The 16,173-nt window shown below is 48.6% G+C and overlaps 2 protein-coding genes across 3 annotated transcripts; one reads left to right on the top strand and one right to left on the bottom strand.

Moving 5' to 3' along the window:
• Positions 1–105: 105 nt before the first annotated feature.
• SNRPD1 (small nuclear ribonucleoprotein D1 polypeptide) lies at positions 106–4,854 on the top strand. Its single transcript, XM_068674626.1, has 4 exons — positions 106–274; positions 434–510; positions 2,791–2,982; positions 4,675–4,854. Exons 1-4 carry the CDS (start codon positions 261–263, stop codon positions 4,749–4,751), a joined length of 360 nt encoding a protein of 119 aa, XP_068530727.1. The 5' UTR covers positions 106–260; the 3' UTR covers positions 4,752–4,854.
• SLC6A20 (solute carrier family 6 member 20) lies at positions 4,567–15,306 on the bottom strand. Of its 2 annotated transcripts, none has more exons than XM_068674617.1 (11): positions 15,080–15,306; positions 12,287–12,427; positions 11,600–11,691; positions 10,711–10,938; positions 9,885–9,995; positions 9,200–9,441; positions 8,203–8,365; positions 7,805–8,009; positions 7,448–7,607; positions 7,092–7,257; positions 4,567–6,173 (listed from the first exon to the last, which is right to left on the bottom strand). In XM_068674617.1, exons 1-11 carry the CDS (start codon positions 15,198–15,200, stop codon positions 6,024–6,026), a joined length of 1,779 nt encoding a protein of 592 aa, XP_068530718.1. In that variant the 5' UTR covers positions 15,201–15,306; the 3' UTR covers positions 4,567–6,023. The 2 variants fall into 2 exon arrangements, with proteins under 2 accessions (XP_068530718.1, XP_068530719.1); XM_068674618.1 differs by lacking the exon at positions 15,080–15,306 and adding an exon at positions 12,541–12,661.
• Between the last annotated feature and the right edge of the window lie 867 nt (positions 15,307–16,173).

Raw genomic sequence — 16,173 nt, 5'->3', positions numbered from 1 at the left:
GGAAGGCCGGCAGCTGGGGCTCTATTTTGAGTCTTTTTGAGGCGAATTTCGCTGCTTGAGGACTTAAACTCCAGCCCAGCACCCAGCCGAGGGCGCAGTCGCGGGGCCGGGCCCGGCCCTTTCCGCCGCGCCGCTTCCGCCGCTTGGCGCTGTGGGCGGCGGCCGCTTGCTGCCCTGTGGCAGGAGCCCCCCGCAGCCGCCCCGCCGCTCCCCGCCGCCCGCACGAAGCCCCCCGGCCGCGGCGCCGGGCTCCGGCCGCCATGAAGCTCGTCAGGTGAGCGGATGGGGGCGGATGGCCGCCCGCCCGCCCGCCATCACCAACGGCCGCCATAACGGCCGCCAACCGCCATGGCGCCCGTGTGGCGCTTGGCGGGAGCGGCCCCGCGTGAGGCGGTAACGGGTGGGGGATTAACGGCGCCTTCCTAATTGGCAGGTTCCTAATGAAGCTGAGCCACGAGACCGTCACCATCGAGCTGAAGAACGGGACGCAGGTGCACGGAACCATCACGGGTAGGGCGCGGAGCTTGTAAACGGAGCTTTGTTTAGGAGTAGGATCAGGGGTGAAGGAAGATCGCCACATTCCCAGCCCTTCTGTGGGCAAAGCTGCTGTAATACTCGCTTAGAGCTTTAGCAGCATGGTTATATCGGTAAGGTAGGTTTACTGTCTCATAAAACTGATGGTGGATACAGCCTAAACGTTTATAAGATGCTTCAGTACTTCTGACTTTGCTTGTCACAACTGCTCCAATCAGTAGTCACATAAAAACATTACACTCAAGTCACCAGCAGAGGGATTTTTTCCTTAAAATAGTAGTACGTATCAGCAGCAAGCGTTAAATGTTGATGCGGCCTTAAATTGGTTAAGCTTCATGTGTAAGCAGTATTAATCTGAAAGTGAGTTACTTCCTTCAAGCCTGTTTTTGCTCTGCTTGTGGTGAACTTGCATGGACCTACATCTTTGCATATCCTTGCGTTGGTTTTGTGAAACTCTTCTGAAGACATGTAGCTTGGGAGGATGTGTAGCATAGGGATTAAGGGCAAAAAGGGATCCTGGTGTCAAGAATGTGGCATCCTGCTGTTGCCCAAGGTCTGTCAAACAATAATTTTCTGAGTGTTAATGTCTAGGGAAGTGCTTACTGTCTGTGCTGATCCCTAAAATGAAGGTGCTCCTTTGTATCACTGAACTGAAGGCTGCGGGGAGAGCCTGTGTAGGTGATTATTTCATTCTCATGTGTGTGGAAAAATGCATGGACTGTTTGCTTGAGTAGCATCAGAGACTGAGTGTTCTCTGAACAATATCACGTTAGAATTACTTACAGACATTCAGGTATGTAGGTGGGGCTGTTGCATTTCTTAAAGCAAACTGTTGTGGTTAAGCTAATGACCGTGCTTGATCTCCTTTCCTTCACCCACTTGAATTTGCTTTTGGAGGCTCTTTCTACTCCAACTAAAAGAAGAACAAAAAGCAGTTCAAACTTGGCAAAGTCATAAGCCGGGGGTTACTTAGGTGCTTTTTTGGCCCGTAGCAGTCTGCTGAGATTTGGCAAAGTTAAAAAATTGGCATTATTTTTCAGCCAGATGCATCAGCACTGATTAGCACCTGAATGCACCGCCCGGTATCTGAGTGCAGCGTGCTCCATGAACCCAGCTAGGTAGGAGGCACACAGCCTGCATGTCTCCTTCTGACCTCGCTGCTTCTGGGCTTGATTAGAGCAAAGTCTCTCTCATGCTCTGCTAAGGATCTGTAAAAACCTCTGAATGAAATCTCTGTTTCTAAAGGGACGGGCTTCCCTTTACGTTGATGCACAAACCCCGGTAACAGCTCCCGGGTTCGCGCCATTTCCTCTTCCTCCTTCCGCTGCCGGAGCAGCCCTGCTGAAGGAGCGGGTTTGGGTAACACTCGCACTGACAGGAGGGGTGAAGTACAGGAGCCAGAACCACACAAAATGTAGAAATGGGGGAGAGGATAGGAAAATGAGAATAGGACGGCAGTTCTCCCGGTTCTGGCCTGCTGCTTGCTCACATTATTTGCCTTGGTAAAATGTCTTACAGTTTGCTTGTCCATATTTGTGAAACAAGACAGTGTTTTGACATGAAGCGTTGGTTGTCTTTACAGAAGTTTGAACACACTAAAATCTTGCTCAGATGGGTCACCGAGTTAACAAAAATTAATGTTTGTAAATTGGGATTTCCATCTTTTGTCTATTTTTTATCTCAGAAATGACTCTTACTTGGATTGGCTCTTATTTTTCTATTTATAGAAAACATCACACTAGAATTAGATGTATTTTATCAGAAAATAAATGCCTGATAGTTGGGCTTTTTCTTAGGCTTATTGCAAGAGGAAATTATCGTTTTTTCCCCCTGCTCAATGGTTTGTTTTGCTTCATTTTTGAAGGAGCAAAAACACTAATGCTAGACTTCTGTAAAAACAGCAGTTTATTTGTTACTCAAAGGAATTGTTTAAATTGTTCACAGAATTGCTGTGACTGTCTAGGACCTAGATGAAGACCTCTGGCAATACTGTTCAGCTAGGAGCAAATGGTTCTTCCAACAACAATTTTTCATTGAGGTGTTGTGGGCAGCAGCTGATATATTATCGAGCATGATTTAAGGGAGAAAAAAGATGTAGTTTCTTGCAGTTAGAAGCTTAATTAATGAATGGCATAGACCCAGAAGTGTGTTTTAATGAACAGGATAAAACTTGAAGCATGTGTGTATGTCAGATGGTCCCTTTTTGGGTGTTCTTATGTGCTTCCATCCATGAAAATGGGGCTTGTGTTGTTCCAGGAGTGGATGTCAGCATGAATACTCATCTCAAAGCAGTCAAAATGACGCTGAAGAACAGAGAACCCGTACAGCTGGAGACGCTGAGTATTCGAGGGAACAACATCCGCTACTTCATTCTGCCAGACAGTTTGCCGCTGGATACTTTGCTAGTGGATGTTGAGCCAAAAGTCAAGTCCAAGAAGAGAGAAGCAGGTTAGTTTGTGGTTTCCCAGTCTGTTTGTTCTGCCTTTGGGATCTCTGAATCTAAAAACTATTAGTCTGCTTTGGGCAGCTTGTTCTCTCACATTCATTCAAGGGTTTGATGCTGACCTTTCTTGCTCTGCCTTGCCTACCTTCTTGGCCTCTGTAGAGTTTTCTTTCATGTGAAATTATTTTTATGACTTCTCAAGCTTCAGTTTTAAAAATGCAAATGTTTTTAAGCTTGAGTGAGTCTTAACCTGTCACATTCTCAGAGGTGACAGCAAAGTGATTTACAATTCCTCTTTTCAGACTGTCTTTTCCGCTTCCCCAGTTTGTATACTTCAAATATAGCCTAATAAGAAAGTGCAGAACAGCCTCATGAACAGGGCAGAACTGAAATCCTGCTTGGTAGTGGATAGAAATAAACTCCTGGAGAACTGAATTGGAGAGACTTCTGAACTGTAAGGGAGTCAAAGCTGTACTCTGATGAGCTGCTTTCTGTGGAAAAAAAGCCCTGTTCCTTGGAAGCCTAACAGTAGAGGGAATACTTCAATTTCATTCTGCACTTAAAAATTAATATCCAGTAATTCCACAAAACTTGTACATCTTCAGGCAGTAAAAATTTGCCGAATGGTTAATGCATGTTTTTAAAAGAAGTTAAAATGAAAGTTAATTGTGCTCTAAGATAATGTCTTACCATTTTCCCTCTAATTCATGTTTAAGTATTTGGATCTGCAGTCTTTGATCCATGGTATGTTCTAAAACTAGGTCATAATTAATCTGTTTACCTTACTGAACTGGTATAGGGCAGCCTTAGGTGCGTGTCACAAAGTGCCGGTGTTGTGGCTGCCGGCTTTATTAGGGAATAAGGAAAAGGCTCCTGAAGTGGTTTTGTTCCTCATGTCCATTAAAAATAGTCTGACCGCATGGAGAAAGTGCAGTGCAGCGGATTACCTCTTTTCTGAACCCCACAACGTGAGGTGAACCAGAACATGGCTGTTTCTTTCTAACCCTGAAGAAACAGAAGGAGCTGTGACGGGGCTGTGTGCCTGTGCGCCTGCACTCAGTACTCTCTGTGCCCTCGCTGTGCTGAAGCTGTCTCAGAGCACGGCTGTGCTGCAGTGCGCTTTGCCTTAGTCTGGAAATGCCCTTGGGCTGCAGAACTTGTTACCACCTGGCCTCTCCTTGGCAAACTGCATCGGTGGTGGAAGGCTGGATGCTGCCGAGAGATCTGTGGGTGTCTGTGTGCAGTGGCTTTGAGTGTGCTGATGCTCCAGAGTATTTTGGAGTCAGGGAAAGGGGGTAAAGTGACGTTACCGTGTGGACCATATGACCTCCAGCAGTTCCTTCAGCCTGAATTACTCTGTAATTGTATCTTCCCCTTACCGTACAATGAAATAGTAGGATTTAAAAGTAGAAGGAAGCAATCAGCCTGAGAATCACATCTGAAATTGGCACAGGCGCCACTGAGAGCAGTAGGAGATGTTTGGTGGTGGGATCCTTAAAAAATGCTGCCACTTTGCATGACACCTGAGAGGGAGAGCTTGGAGATCTCAGTGTGTTAAACCGTGCATTTCCCTTTTGCAACATACTTAGTAAAGCACAATGTGAGGTGAGGCAGAAGGAAATCTACAGAATGTTTTAATCTAAGTTAAAGCACTGCCAGGTCTCACTTGGTTTATCCTTTCTGTTTTATTTGCTAAGTCGCTGGAAGAGGCCGTGGCCGAGGACGTGGGAGAGGCCGGGGCCGTGGAAGAGGAAGAGGGGGCCCGAGACGATAACTTCTCACCACACAACTGTTACCAAACTGTGGGCAATTTTGGATTTTTTTTTGTACAGGTCTTGTTTATGGTATCTGTTTTTAATAAACTGAAAAGTGAAAAAGTTGTCTTCCCTGTGTTAAGTCTGGGGGGAGGGAGGCGCGTACTGGTAGAGGCTGTTGCACATTAAGCGTGTCCTGTTGGTGTTGGTTATGATTTTCAAGATTTTATCCACCCTTGAAGGCTGTAACATTACCTCTTGCTCTTTGCCCCATAGAGAAATGCTTGGGTTGGTGTTCTTTGGAAATGTTTGAAATGAATCCCTCTTTTATAAGGCTCTTGCCATCTCCTAATGGTTATATGTAATTAAGATCTTACATTGACAACCTGTTTCCTGTGAGTGTTTTTCTTATGTTGCTCTTCAGTGACCTCTTTAGAAGTTCACAGATAAACTTTTTACTGTTTTCTACAACATGAAGCTTAAATTTTAAACATGGTACTTCCTTTATAAAACATTCATATAGGCAGATGGAACAGTTCTATGGAGCTGCTGCATTGTTGCTTCTCACGATTAAAATTAAAGTATAGTTGGATGTGAACTTTGTCAGAGCTAATTGCAGGGCATACTCCTGCTTGGGTGGGGCTCGTAAAGGAGCTTTATCACAGGGATTTTTAGTGTACCTATTGTGCATCCCTAGCAAATTCCAAGTACAGCACAGGGCAGAATTGCATCCTGGAAGGTTACTTCTGGAGATGAGAACCTCTGCAGCTTATTTATAAACTGCTTTGCTGGCCACAGATACAAAAGACGCCACCTTGGCTGCAGTTACACCATTATCCTGTCTTCTCCCTTGCAGGAAAGGGATTATTACATTCTCATTAGAAAACTTCAAGTTTCACCTGCTCTGTGGACTGGTAAGGATATTTGCCAGTACGCTGGTCCAGGAACGTGCTCGGCTGCTTGCTCCTGTTTCCAGATAGGCAGTGCTAGAGCAGAGAGGAAAGGAATTGCCTAAGGTACGCAATGGGTCGGGCTGCTGGTTAATTCCTGCTGGCTCGCATCTTGTGCGCTGCTGTTCTGCTTTTCCCCCTCTTTCAGAGGCCGCGTTACAGCTTCATCCTGGTAGAGAAGAGCTTTTCTGAACCGTTGTGGGACCTCCCGGGAGCGCTTTTCGGTAAATATAGCACCCAAAATTCTCAAATCTCTAAGTAGCTGCTACAAATAAGGGTTGCTGCTGTCTTCCAGAAGCGCCCCGGCGCGGGTGAGGTCTTCCCAAATCCAGCCGTTGGCGTTCATGCGACGGTTGAGACTCTTTCCCTCTTCAGCCTCTTCCGAATGAAAGTGACGAGTGCCCCCAGGGGAATGCACATGGTGGACGATGCCACCAGCAGCCCTATCACTGCCAGGGCGTACCCAGGGTAGTCTTTTGTCACCAGCTGCCCCTGCAAGAGAGAGAAGCAGCCTTGGGGCTGTGCTTTGGTGTCCCAAAGTCAGTCTGCCCTCAAACAAAGCTGCGCCACATGCTGCGTGGGTTGCAGCAGCTCACCCGTGTCCTTGGCCCTTTTCTTTGCCCAATTTTACCAGCTTAAAATTGATCACAAGAACGGAGCTGCTGTAGCTGTTATACAAGAGAAAAATAGTAGGGGGAAAATTTCTGCAAGCTTTGGTAAAGAGCAGAGTTTGGCTCAATTTGCTTCTCCTAATGAGATGGCTCAGCGCTCACCCCTGCCAGGGCTTTTCATCCCGCTCCTGGAACCCCTGGGCTCATGCTGACACCTGGTCACCAGGCCTGGCCCTCCGCGGGCTCCCAGATCAGTGGTGACGTGAGAACAAGGTACTTAATTTGTTTCTACACGCTAGGAGCGCTTCCACAAAACAGTTGGAGCCAGCAATTACTTACCCAGGAGTAATTCCGTTGTGATAAACACAGTTAAGCATTCCTACAAATGTGTTTTGGCCAGGAAGAAAAATGGATGTGGTAACTTCCAGCAGGGGACTGCTTTGTGAAAACTATTCATTTATTCCAAGAGCAGCTCAGTTTTGTTAAAATACCATTAATTTTGACCAAAATACTACAATTTGAAGGTATTTTTTCTGTTTAATGTCTATTTCTTAGAATGGTATTTTGGTTTTCAGTCAACGCAAATACAGTGTTACTGGTTGAAGGGGTCAATTTATGGGAGCTTTAGAGGGAAATTAGTCCCTTCTATAGAACCATGGCATTGCTGACACTAGGTCAAGTTTTCCATGTTCTACCTAGCTGCAAGACTAAGGAATGGCATTTCAGAGGACGCCTGAGGAAGGAAAGTTGTATCCTTTAAGCAATTAAGAAAAACAAAACAAAACAAAAACTATTTTACCTGCGTGGCATCCCATGCTTGGTACTGAAGCGTTCCCGTGAGGATGTAGTCGGTGAGGTAAAATATAAATAGGCTTATAATTAGCAAAGGACTAGCAAAGGCCCACATCACCTTCCAATACCAGTTGAGTTTGCGGCCAATCATCGTGTGAAGATCTTTCTCAAACCTGTGTTTTAAAGAAAAAAAGAAGAAAAAAGGCATAATCTAGAGAGTTCAATCAGCACCTTGATCTGAGTTACTTCAGAAACACCTACAGAATTAGATGTGCACGTAGAGGAAGGGGAGAGCATGCTTGACCAGGAGAGCAATCAGAGGTAATAGTGATGCCAGTGGCTGTTTGTGGCCACCTTTTTTACCTTCTCAGCCCGTAGATGTAACACACAGCGATGGTTTCTACCAGCACGATGAGCAGCAGCGAGAGGGTGGCTGCATAGTCGTTGAAGATGTCGAACCAGTAGTTGCCAGCCTCCATGGTGAATATCAGGCCGATGATGCAGTTAACGAAACACACGACACCTGCGTGGAGAGAGCAGAGCACACCTGGGAATCAAACTGCGAGGGAAAACATGCAGTACTTGGGGGTGTGCAAGTATTTCCTTCTGGCAGTATCCTTGCTGTTCCCTACTCCCCTCAAGAACAGCGGGACCCTCAAGGGGTGCAGGACACCAAGGTTTTGCACACACGCCCTCTCCTGCTGTGGGGTGGGCACTTACCCGAGATGACCTCCTTGGGGAAGCGGCTGGCGATGAACTTGCTGTCAGTCAGGGGCGTGAGGATGGCGGCGGTGTTTCCCAGCATGCTGCCGATGCCCAGCATCAGGAGCATGACGAAGTAGAGCACGGAGTACAGCTGAGACACCTCCATGTTTTTGATGGCTTCAGAGTAGACGATAAACGCTAAGCCTGTTCCCTGGACAGCCTGACGGTGAGAAAACGAGACTGAATGAGCTGGGGGTCAGCTCCCTTACCTGTGGGCTTATAGGAAGGGAACATTTACATGGGGAGCATTAAAATTCCTGCCAATTTCAGTCCCTTTTCAGGACGCAGGGGTGCAGGATGTGCCACATTAAGGGGGACAGGAGCCCAGGCACCAGCACAAAGCAGCCCCTTACCGTGTCTAACTCCGCTTCCAAGCTGCAGTTTTTAAGCTGCGGCAGTAACTGGGCGTATTCCTGCGGGTGGGTGGCCATCAGGTAGTCTTTCATCTCGTTGAGGTTGTCTGCTGTCAAGGAGCCTTCCTCCAGGTCGAACGCATTCAGCAGCAGCAGGATCACCCTGGGGCGGACGATGGGGATTTAGTTTCTGTCGGCTGGATGGAGCCACCAGGGCCAAGTGATAGGGAGCATGATGGCAGTGCTGAAAGCAGCGGGTGGGCAAGTGCTGCCCAGGGAAAGCCCAGCCTCACACAGGGGTTCAGACCACCCCAGAGGCTGAGGCATAGCACTTGTGCTGGTTTTACTCCCTGTCCCCAGTGCCATCAGCCAGGGCACCCGGTATTCTGGGCACGGGCCAGTGCTGGCTGGTGTCCCTTCCCCTTTGCCCTCCGGTCCCACTTCCACACGCACCCCTGACTTAACAAGCCTTTTGGCAAAGAGCAGGGACAAGCAGCTTCCTCTCCCATCAGCAGGTAGATGCAAAGCTCTAAAAACAGGAGTAAAAGTGTAACTGCTGCAGGCCCTGTGCCAGGGGGCATGACCCTGCAGGGTGCTGAGCGCCTCCAGAACGTCCCCACTGAGGACGCTGAGCCCCTGGCGCAGGGATGGGCCTTGAAGGGGCTGTCAGAGCACTGCTGCGTTTTGCTAACCACCACCTCCATCATCCTGCAGCCCCCGGAGCAGGGCACACGGGAAGGCACTGCCGTGACCCGCCCAGGGAAACCCGCTCTCTTCAGCCAGCCTGTGCCATGAGCCAGCACCCAGGTGTCAAAAGGCAATCCAGCTCTGACCTTTCATCTCCTCCTTCATCGCTTTAAATAGCACTATTACCTTTATTAGAGCACTATCAAGTCTGGTCTCTGGCCAGCTCTGCATGCTGTTATTTATTTACCTCCCTTTTTACTTCCCCAAGAATTGCTTGCAGTAGCAAGCAAGCCAAATACACGGCCCTCACCTGTTTATACAGCTTTCGTAGTTAAACGTCGCCTTGAAGCCGTAGATGGAGAAGGTCACGATGCTGGCAAATATGGACGTGGCGCTGTTGATGAGGGAGACGATGATGGCGTGGCGCTCGCAGTTGTTGCTCGGCTCGTTGTAGCTGGCAAAGGCAATGAGGCTGCCGAAGCCCAGGCCCAGCGAGAAGAAGATCTGCGTGGCGGCGCTGATCCAAGTTTTGGGGTTCGATAGCTGCTCCAGCTGCAAAACCAGAGAGGGAACACAGGGCTGTGAAGCTGTACACACAGTGCCCAGTACTGCCTCTCCTAGCCTGCAGGAAAAAGGACAGGGAAAGTGATGGCAATGAGGTTCCCCCACACCCAGGGGTGAAGGGAGACGGGTTGGGTCCCTTTGCACACCCATTTTAGCTCAGGGGCATTTTTTTGGCAGGGTCAGCGCACAGTTTGAAGTAACATACTGCAAGATATGCTAGAGGGCACGTCCTGCACTGCAGGTGAAAGCAAGAAGCCCATGGGAATGTGGCAGAACTTCAGCAGCTCACAGCTGGGGGTTTTCAGCCGTCTGAGCCAAGCTACTGCCACAAAAATTTAACAGGAAGAGAAGTAGCATTGCCACCTCCAGAAAACCTACACATTCAGTCACTAATAACATTTTGTTGAAAACTCAGTGCAGTTTTTCCATACCTTTGGTGTAAACATGTAAATAAGCCCGTTGACGGCACCGTGAAGCGTTAATCCCCTGATGAGGTATATGATGAGAACGCAGTACGGCAAGGAGGCCGTGACATAGACGACCTGCAGGAAGGAGGGGACACACATTGGTCTAAAGAGCACACAAGACTGCCCGTATCAGATTAGCTCTTTCTCACTTAATGTACATAGAGCATTATCATTATTGCATTTGTTATCTTGTACTAACCTTTAAACAGATATTTTCAGATAAATCTAACTTAAGAATTAGGTCTTAGGGAAATAGGTATTTATTATTAATGAAGACCCATGCTACTGTCCTGAGGGTCTTCTCATTGACTGGAAAAAAATAAAATAAAATTTGCAGCTTTTACAAACTCAGTTCTGCTGCATTTAGTGAAATAACATTGGTTTGCAGCTCTTTGACAAGTCAAATGTCAACATCTGCTCTAAGAAGGACAGCAGATTTCATAAAATTTCAAATCAAAGTGGAATAACAATTGTTATTGCTATGCACTTTCAGTGCACTTTGGCTATTTTATTTTTTCTTTGCCCACAAACCCAGCTGCAGCAGGTTTAAAAGGTGACTTAGTTTGCAGTCTCTTGGGTTTCTGTGTTTGCCTAATGCGATTTGTGGATTACAGCCCTCAGCTCTGTTCTTAGTGAAGGCTCAGCCGGGACATTTCTTTCCCCCCCTCCTCATAACTTCTGTTGCGGATAAAAAGAAATCAAAACTACCCAGTAGTCCTTTTTTTCTCTTGCAAAACCTGAGGAATTGGTCTCAAGATCAGCATCACCAGGATCTGCACCTGTTTCTCACCTTGCCGGTGGACTCAGTGCCGCGGAGGATGCAGAGGTAGACCACCAGCCAGGCCAGCATCAGGCACAGTGCCTGCTCCCACTGCACGGCCCCGCTGGTCTCCAGCGAGGGGGAGATGTTCAGGGTCTGCCGGTACCAGAAGTACTGGGTGGACGACGTCTTCTCACACTCCTCCTCGTACCCCGTGCGGTTGCTGTTCAGGGGGCAGGTGGCCCATGGCAGTGGATTCTGTGAGGAAGGGAGGATGGTGGGGGAAATGGAGGCGAGGGAGGCTCTCCCCCGGGGCTGGCTTGTCCCCGTGTTGCACCACGTCACCCTGTGCTGACTGTCTCCCTTGGTAGTGCCTCCGGGGGACAAATCACTCTCCAAGGACTGCCCCTTTCCTCTGGGGATGACCCTCTCCCTGTGAACAACCCTCTCTGTCCACCTCCACTAGAGCCAACCATATCTCCTAGGTTCAACCCTTTCTCCAAGGACTGACACTCTGTCCTGGAGCCAACCCTATCCCTTCAGGACAATCATCTCCCTTAGAGTTTATCCTCAACCCTCTCCCCCAGGAGATGACCCTCTCACCCAGGCCCGATCCTCTCCCCTGCCTTTGGACAGACCCAGCCCACCCCAGGCAGCAGCCCACTGCGGCTGCTGAGCCACATGCAAGCAATGCATGGCGGGACTGGCCTCGACCCACATTTTGTGGTGAGGAGAAGATGCTGCAAAGCCCCTGGGCACACAGCTGCCTCATGTTTTTTCCCCCAGAAAAGACCCAGGAGGGTTTCTGGAGCTTGTGCCCCCCCCCAGGTTGATGATGGCTCTGTAAAATGTCTAGCACCGACACAACCCCCCCAGGTCCCTCCATGGGGCCGAGGCACTCTGCTGGGCGCCCACACACCTGGAAGGAGTGGAAGAGGTACCAGAAGGCCCAGGCATTGATCACGTTGTAGTACATGGAGAGGAAGAAGGAGACGACCACGCTGGCAACGCCTGCGGGTGGGAGGGAGCACAGGGTCAGCAGCAAAGCCCTGAAACCAGCCCTGGCATGATGGCAAATCCTCCTCCTGACAGGGCTGGCCTGGACTGAGCTTTACCGTCTAGGCACCCTGGCGGGTGAACATTCAATTTATTGGTACAACAAAAGGTGCGTGTAAGCAAGATAATTTGGGCCATCAGGGTGTTTTAAGGACCTATTAAAGCCATGAGGACCAGGTGCTGGTGAAGAGGAGGCCGTGACAGAGAAGCCAAGGCCCTGTCCCGCTACTCAGTGAGTGAGGCCAGCGCCCTGCATGGATGGCCTGGGGCTGGGTTCAGCCCTGCCCTTCAGGCCACCATTTTGGCAACCTGCCCCAAGCCAGTGGGGCTCAGGCGTCCATGCACAAGCAGAGTCTGGCCCCAGTGCCTGGCAAGGGAGAGGGAAAACGCCTCTCTGGCACCGTGTGCCTGGGCGGCCGCTTTGCACAGCATGGTGGAGCCCCACCTCCTGCCTGCTTCCTTCTCTGAAGGAGAAAGCTCTCCACACAAAGTCACCCATGCTCCCCACATACTGACATAAAAATAAACGAGATAGAAACAGAGAACGTACCAACACCACAGAGGTAGGGGCTTATTATTTTCCAGGCCCCAATGCTCCCCTGGCGCATGCGCTGCCCCACTGCCAGCTCCAGGTAGAGCAGCGGCATCCCCTCCACAATCAGCATGATGAAATATGGGATCAAAAAGCCACCTGCAAGGGAAAACAGACAGTGTCCAGCAAACCAGCAGCCTGCAAACACCATATTGCCCACTGAATGGCCAAATTGCCCTTGGTGGTGGTGGCTGGCTGGAGGGCTCCCATACCGGCACAGCCCTGAGGGGTATTTCAGGGGTCTTCAAGCAGTGTCCTGTCTGGGACTGGGAATTTTCCATGGGCATTTGGCATGGCTGGGACTTCTGTTGTTAAATTGCATATCACCAGCAGCTGGAGCAATGTACAGGTTGGAGCTGTTAACGGGTAACGAAGCGCCAGCCCGGCCTTTTGAAAGGTAATGAGAGAAAGAGGGCAAGGGAGAGATGGACTTCATGTGCTGTGCTCTGCAGTGGACAGACAAGCAACAGGAACATCCATGCGGAATGGAGAGTTTTAAGTAACTTATTGAAGCCTGGCAGGAGGTGAGGGAGAGAGGATGAAGAGGCAGGATGCACCTCAGCTTGAATTTCTGCTGTAAAAAAGTAAAAAAAAATCCTTCCCTTCGACTTCAAAAAAGAGCTGCTGACTGAGTCAAAGCCCAGATTTTTTTTCATGAAGCCTTTCCTGGTTCCCTTTTTACAACAAGCCAAAAATATTTACGTAAATATCTCTTATTTAGGATTTAATCTGTGGCATTAACATTCTTCGCAATGGGCTCGGCGCAGTGGCACAGAGGAATGGGCTCTGGCGGCGGCCGAGGCAAAGAACTGGAAATAAACACGGCGCAATAATCCGGTTTATTCTGGGAATTAATTTCCTACCTCCCAGCTCTGTCTTTATTAACAAGCCCTTTGTTAGCCTGTTAGATAATTTCCCAAACTGCAAGGGAGGTGACCGAGGGAGTTTTGCGACATCCTGGTGTGGGATCGGCATCAGCCTTTGGAGGTTGTAAAGCCTGCGGATATCTTGTCTTAGTATCATGGGTGATAAGGGCTCTATTGCTCTGCTGGGCAATACAGGGGCTGGCTCCTGCTTCCCCACAAGGAAGATGCCAAACAAGCAGTTGCTGGCATCTCCCCAGTGCCTGGCATAGCCAGCTCTCAAGTTCTTGGAACAATGTTTTGTCTGCATGGGTTTTGCAGACCCCTGGAAAGCCTCTCAGTAATTTCCAAGAGGGCAGTGACAAATAATTAGGAAAAGCAAAGCCTGCTGTCAGGAGTTTTAGACTCACAATAAGGAGAGCTACCACTCCACTGGGAAATGTAGCTGGGGGACAAAACTACAGGAGAAACTACACTTACAAAAACATGTTTTTCAGAAAATATTTGGTTTTAGTTCTTCTTTCTCTTTGGTTAATCAATTGTTCCAGTTTTGGTTACATTTCAGGGAGTTTTCACCATCCACTATGCTATTGATTCTGAAGAGAGTTCTGAGTTTTGCCATCCTTCAGGATGTCTGCCGAGAGAGGCTGTTGGTGCACTCATCACATGCAGTTTAATTACTCTCTGTTTAGAAAAGAATACCCAGAATTGCAGCCCTTCCATCACTTCTGCTCTCTGAAACTTCCAAGAAAGCTTCAGACACAGCAGCATGTAGCTTCTACTGTAATTTTGCCCAGGGCATTATCTTTTTTTTTTTTTTTCCTGACCCAATCCTGCGGGGCAGCTCTGTGGTCCCAGCACCGAGCTGGCTTTTCAACGACCAGCATGAACAAAATCCTACCACCTTCGCATTTAAAAGCAAGCTACAAGCCAATGTTCACTGCACCAAACAAGCAAAAAACACTCGAACATATTGGTATATTTCTTTCCTGAAAGGAAAAAAAATCAGAAACAGACCAGCAGTAAATTAGGCAGTCACTTAATGCACAAGTGAGATGGGTCCAATGCTATGACAATGGATGCCGCATGAGAAAAGTTGTATAAAACTGGGATGTCTTACAAAGACAGCAAAAGACTAAAAAGTTCATACAGAGAGGATTCTTCAGAAAATGGTAGTTAACCAGTGGTAGTTATACACTAGAAGAGTGTTGTTTTTCAATTAACCTAATTAACTGCCTCTTGGTTTCTAAGGAAGAACATCTGTAGCTGCCATATGACATAGACATTGTCTTTCTCCAGTTTTGAAAGGTGTTTTATTATTGTTACTTAGCCCAAACCAGTTTATTTCCTGCTTTCAAAATTTCCTGTGAGGTTTTAGCAGAGGAACTCCTGCTGATTAAGGAGTTTTAGTCAATTTCAAGATAGACTTGCAGCCAAGTTATCACCTCCTAAAGCAAGGCTTGGTATAAAAGACAACACATTAATGACAGCACCTTGAAATGCTACAGCGGATCCATAAATCAGATCAGGGAAAGCAGCTCCCCCTTTCCACTACATTCAAGTACCCACCTGTGAACTTGCGAAGAACTGAACTAGCTTCTGATGCCTTCACATGGCTCAACAGGGCAAGAAAGTAATAAACTAATATCACACGGACCTACATCTCCCACTCTACCTCCATCCCCTTTACAAGACACGGCCTTCACATTGCTTCACTGTGCTTCTAGGAAACAAGTGCCACTGTCTAGGAGCAGCTGGCAGGTAAATGTCTTATGCAAAATAAAACACAGATTTATAGGCAGAGCCAGGTATTTTATGTCTCCTGCCTGCATGGTACAAAGAACTTTCCTCATGAAACACACAAGCAAGAACCATAAACCACCCTTACCTCCTCCGTACATCTGGCATAAATAGGGAAACCTCCACACATTTCCCAGCCCCACGGCGTAAGAAATGCAGGCGAAAACAAACTGCACGGGGTTGTCCCATAGCGGCCGGGACTTCTCCATTTCCTGCTGGCGGGCAGTGACTGCAGCAGCGCCGTCCTGCTGTCCTCCTGCAGGTGCTCTGCCAGCCCCACGGCCTCCACGCCAACCCGGCTGCGAGGGGAGGGAAAGGTGGAGGCACGCTTGCCAATTCCTATCAAGCTTTTTAATTACTAATCTTATTAACAGGCACATACTGAAGGAGGAATGCTGGTAAATAGATTATAGACACACACGGCACTATAAAATTGGTACTTTGGGTGAATAGCTGCTTGGGTTTTCACTGCTGTTTCTGGGAAGGATGTGAGCCCAGGGATTTTTATCGGCTCACATGCTGACTTGTCACTGGAAGGAAATAACACTGGGGCTGTAGCTTGGTTTGTGATACTGGAAAATTGTTCCCCACATGGCTGCCTCCACTGGGAGCAGCGTCCATGTGAGTGGGAAACCAGCCTGGGTTTGATAACGAGGGAAGATTTTTCTGTATCTTTGGGACTGGTTTTAGTGGTTGTTGGAGCTGGCTCTTCTTGGAAGTGTCTGTTGTCCTAAACAGGTCCATCCTTGGGCACCCAATACTCCCACCCTGGTGCTCACCCCAGCCAGCCCAGCATGCTCCCCAGCTCCAGAAGTGCCCCTGAAACAGTCCCTGTCACCCAGGTAAGTCCGCTGCAGCTTTGAGATCACCACTGCAGCCATAGCCCAGGCTCTCTTCGCTTCCTTCATGCTCAAACCCTGCAGACAAAGTTTTCTGAGGGGTTGCTCTTTTAGGATGCCTTCAAGCATACAAAAGCCACCAGGAGAAAGCCCGTGGCCCACTGCGGAGGCAGAAGGACTGAGGAGGCCCCTGGGCTGTCTGCAGGCGCGCTGAGGTGCCAGGTCTGGACGTGAACCCTGTGTGCTTGGGCTCCTGCCAAGGTACACTTTGAGCTCAAGCACTGCAGACAGATCTGCCTGCAAAGGAGGCTACCAGCAGCGTCTCCAGCAATAAAAAGGGCCT

The sequence above is a fragment of the Anas acuta genome, chromosome 2, assembly GCF_963932015.1.
Source record: "Anas acuta chromosome 2, bAnaAcu1.1, whole genome shotgun sequence".
Classification (NCBI taxonomy): Eukaryota; Metazoa; Chordata; class Aves; order Anseriformes; family Anatidae; genus Anas; species Anas acuta.
The sequence above is the reverse complement of the archived record's forward strand: the minus strand, read 5'-3'. Positions and strand labels throughout refer to the sequence as shown.

Coding starts and splice junctions, on each gene's coding strand:
- SNRPD1 (XM_068674626.1), top strand. Junction 511..2,790: donor GGTGCACGGAACCATCACGG/GTAGGGCGCGGA, acceptor GTGTTGTTCCAG/GAGTGGATGTCAGCATGAAT. Junction 2,983..4,674: donor GTCCAAGAAGAGAGAAGCAG/GTTAGTTTGTGG, acceptor TTATTTGCTAAG/TCGCTGGAAGAGGCCGTGGC.
- SLC6A20 (XM_068674617.1), bottom strand. CDS start 15,200: ATGGAGAAGTCCCGGCCGCTATGGGACAACCCCGTGCAGTTTGTTTTC. Junction 11,692..12,286: donor CCCCTACCTCTGTGGTGTTG/GTACGTTCTCTG, acceptor TCCCACCCGCAG/GCGTTGCCAGCGTGGTCGTC. Junction 7,258..7,447: donor TACATCTACGGGCTGAGAAG/GTAAAAAAGGTG, acceptor TTTAAAACACAG/GTTTGAGAAAGATCTTCACA.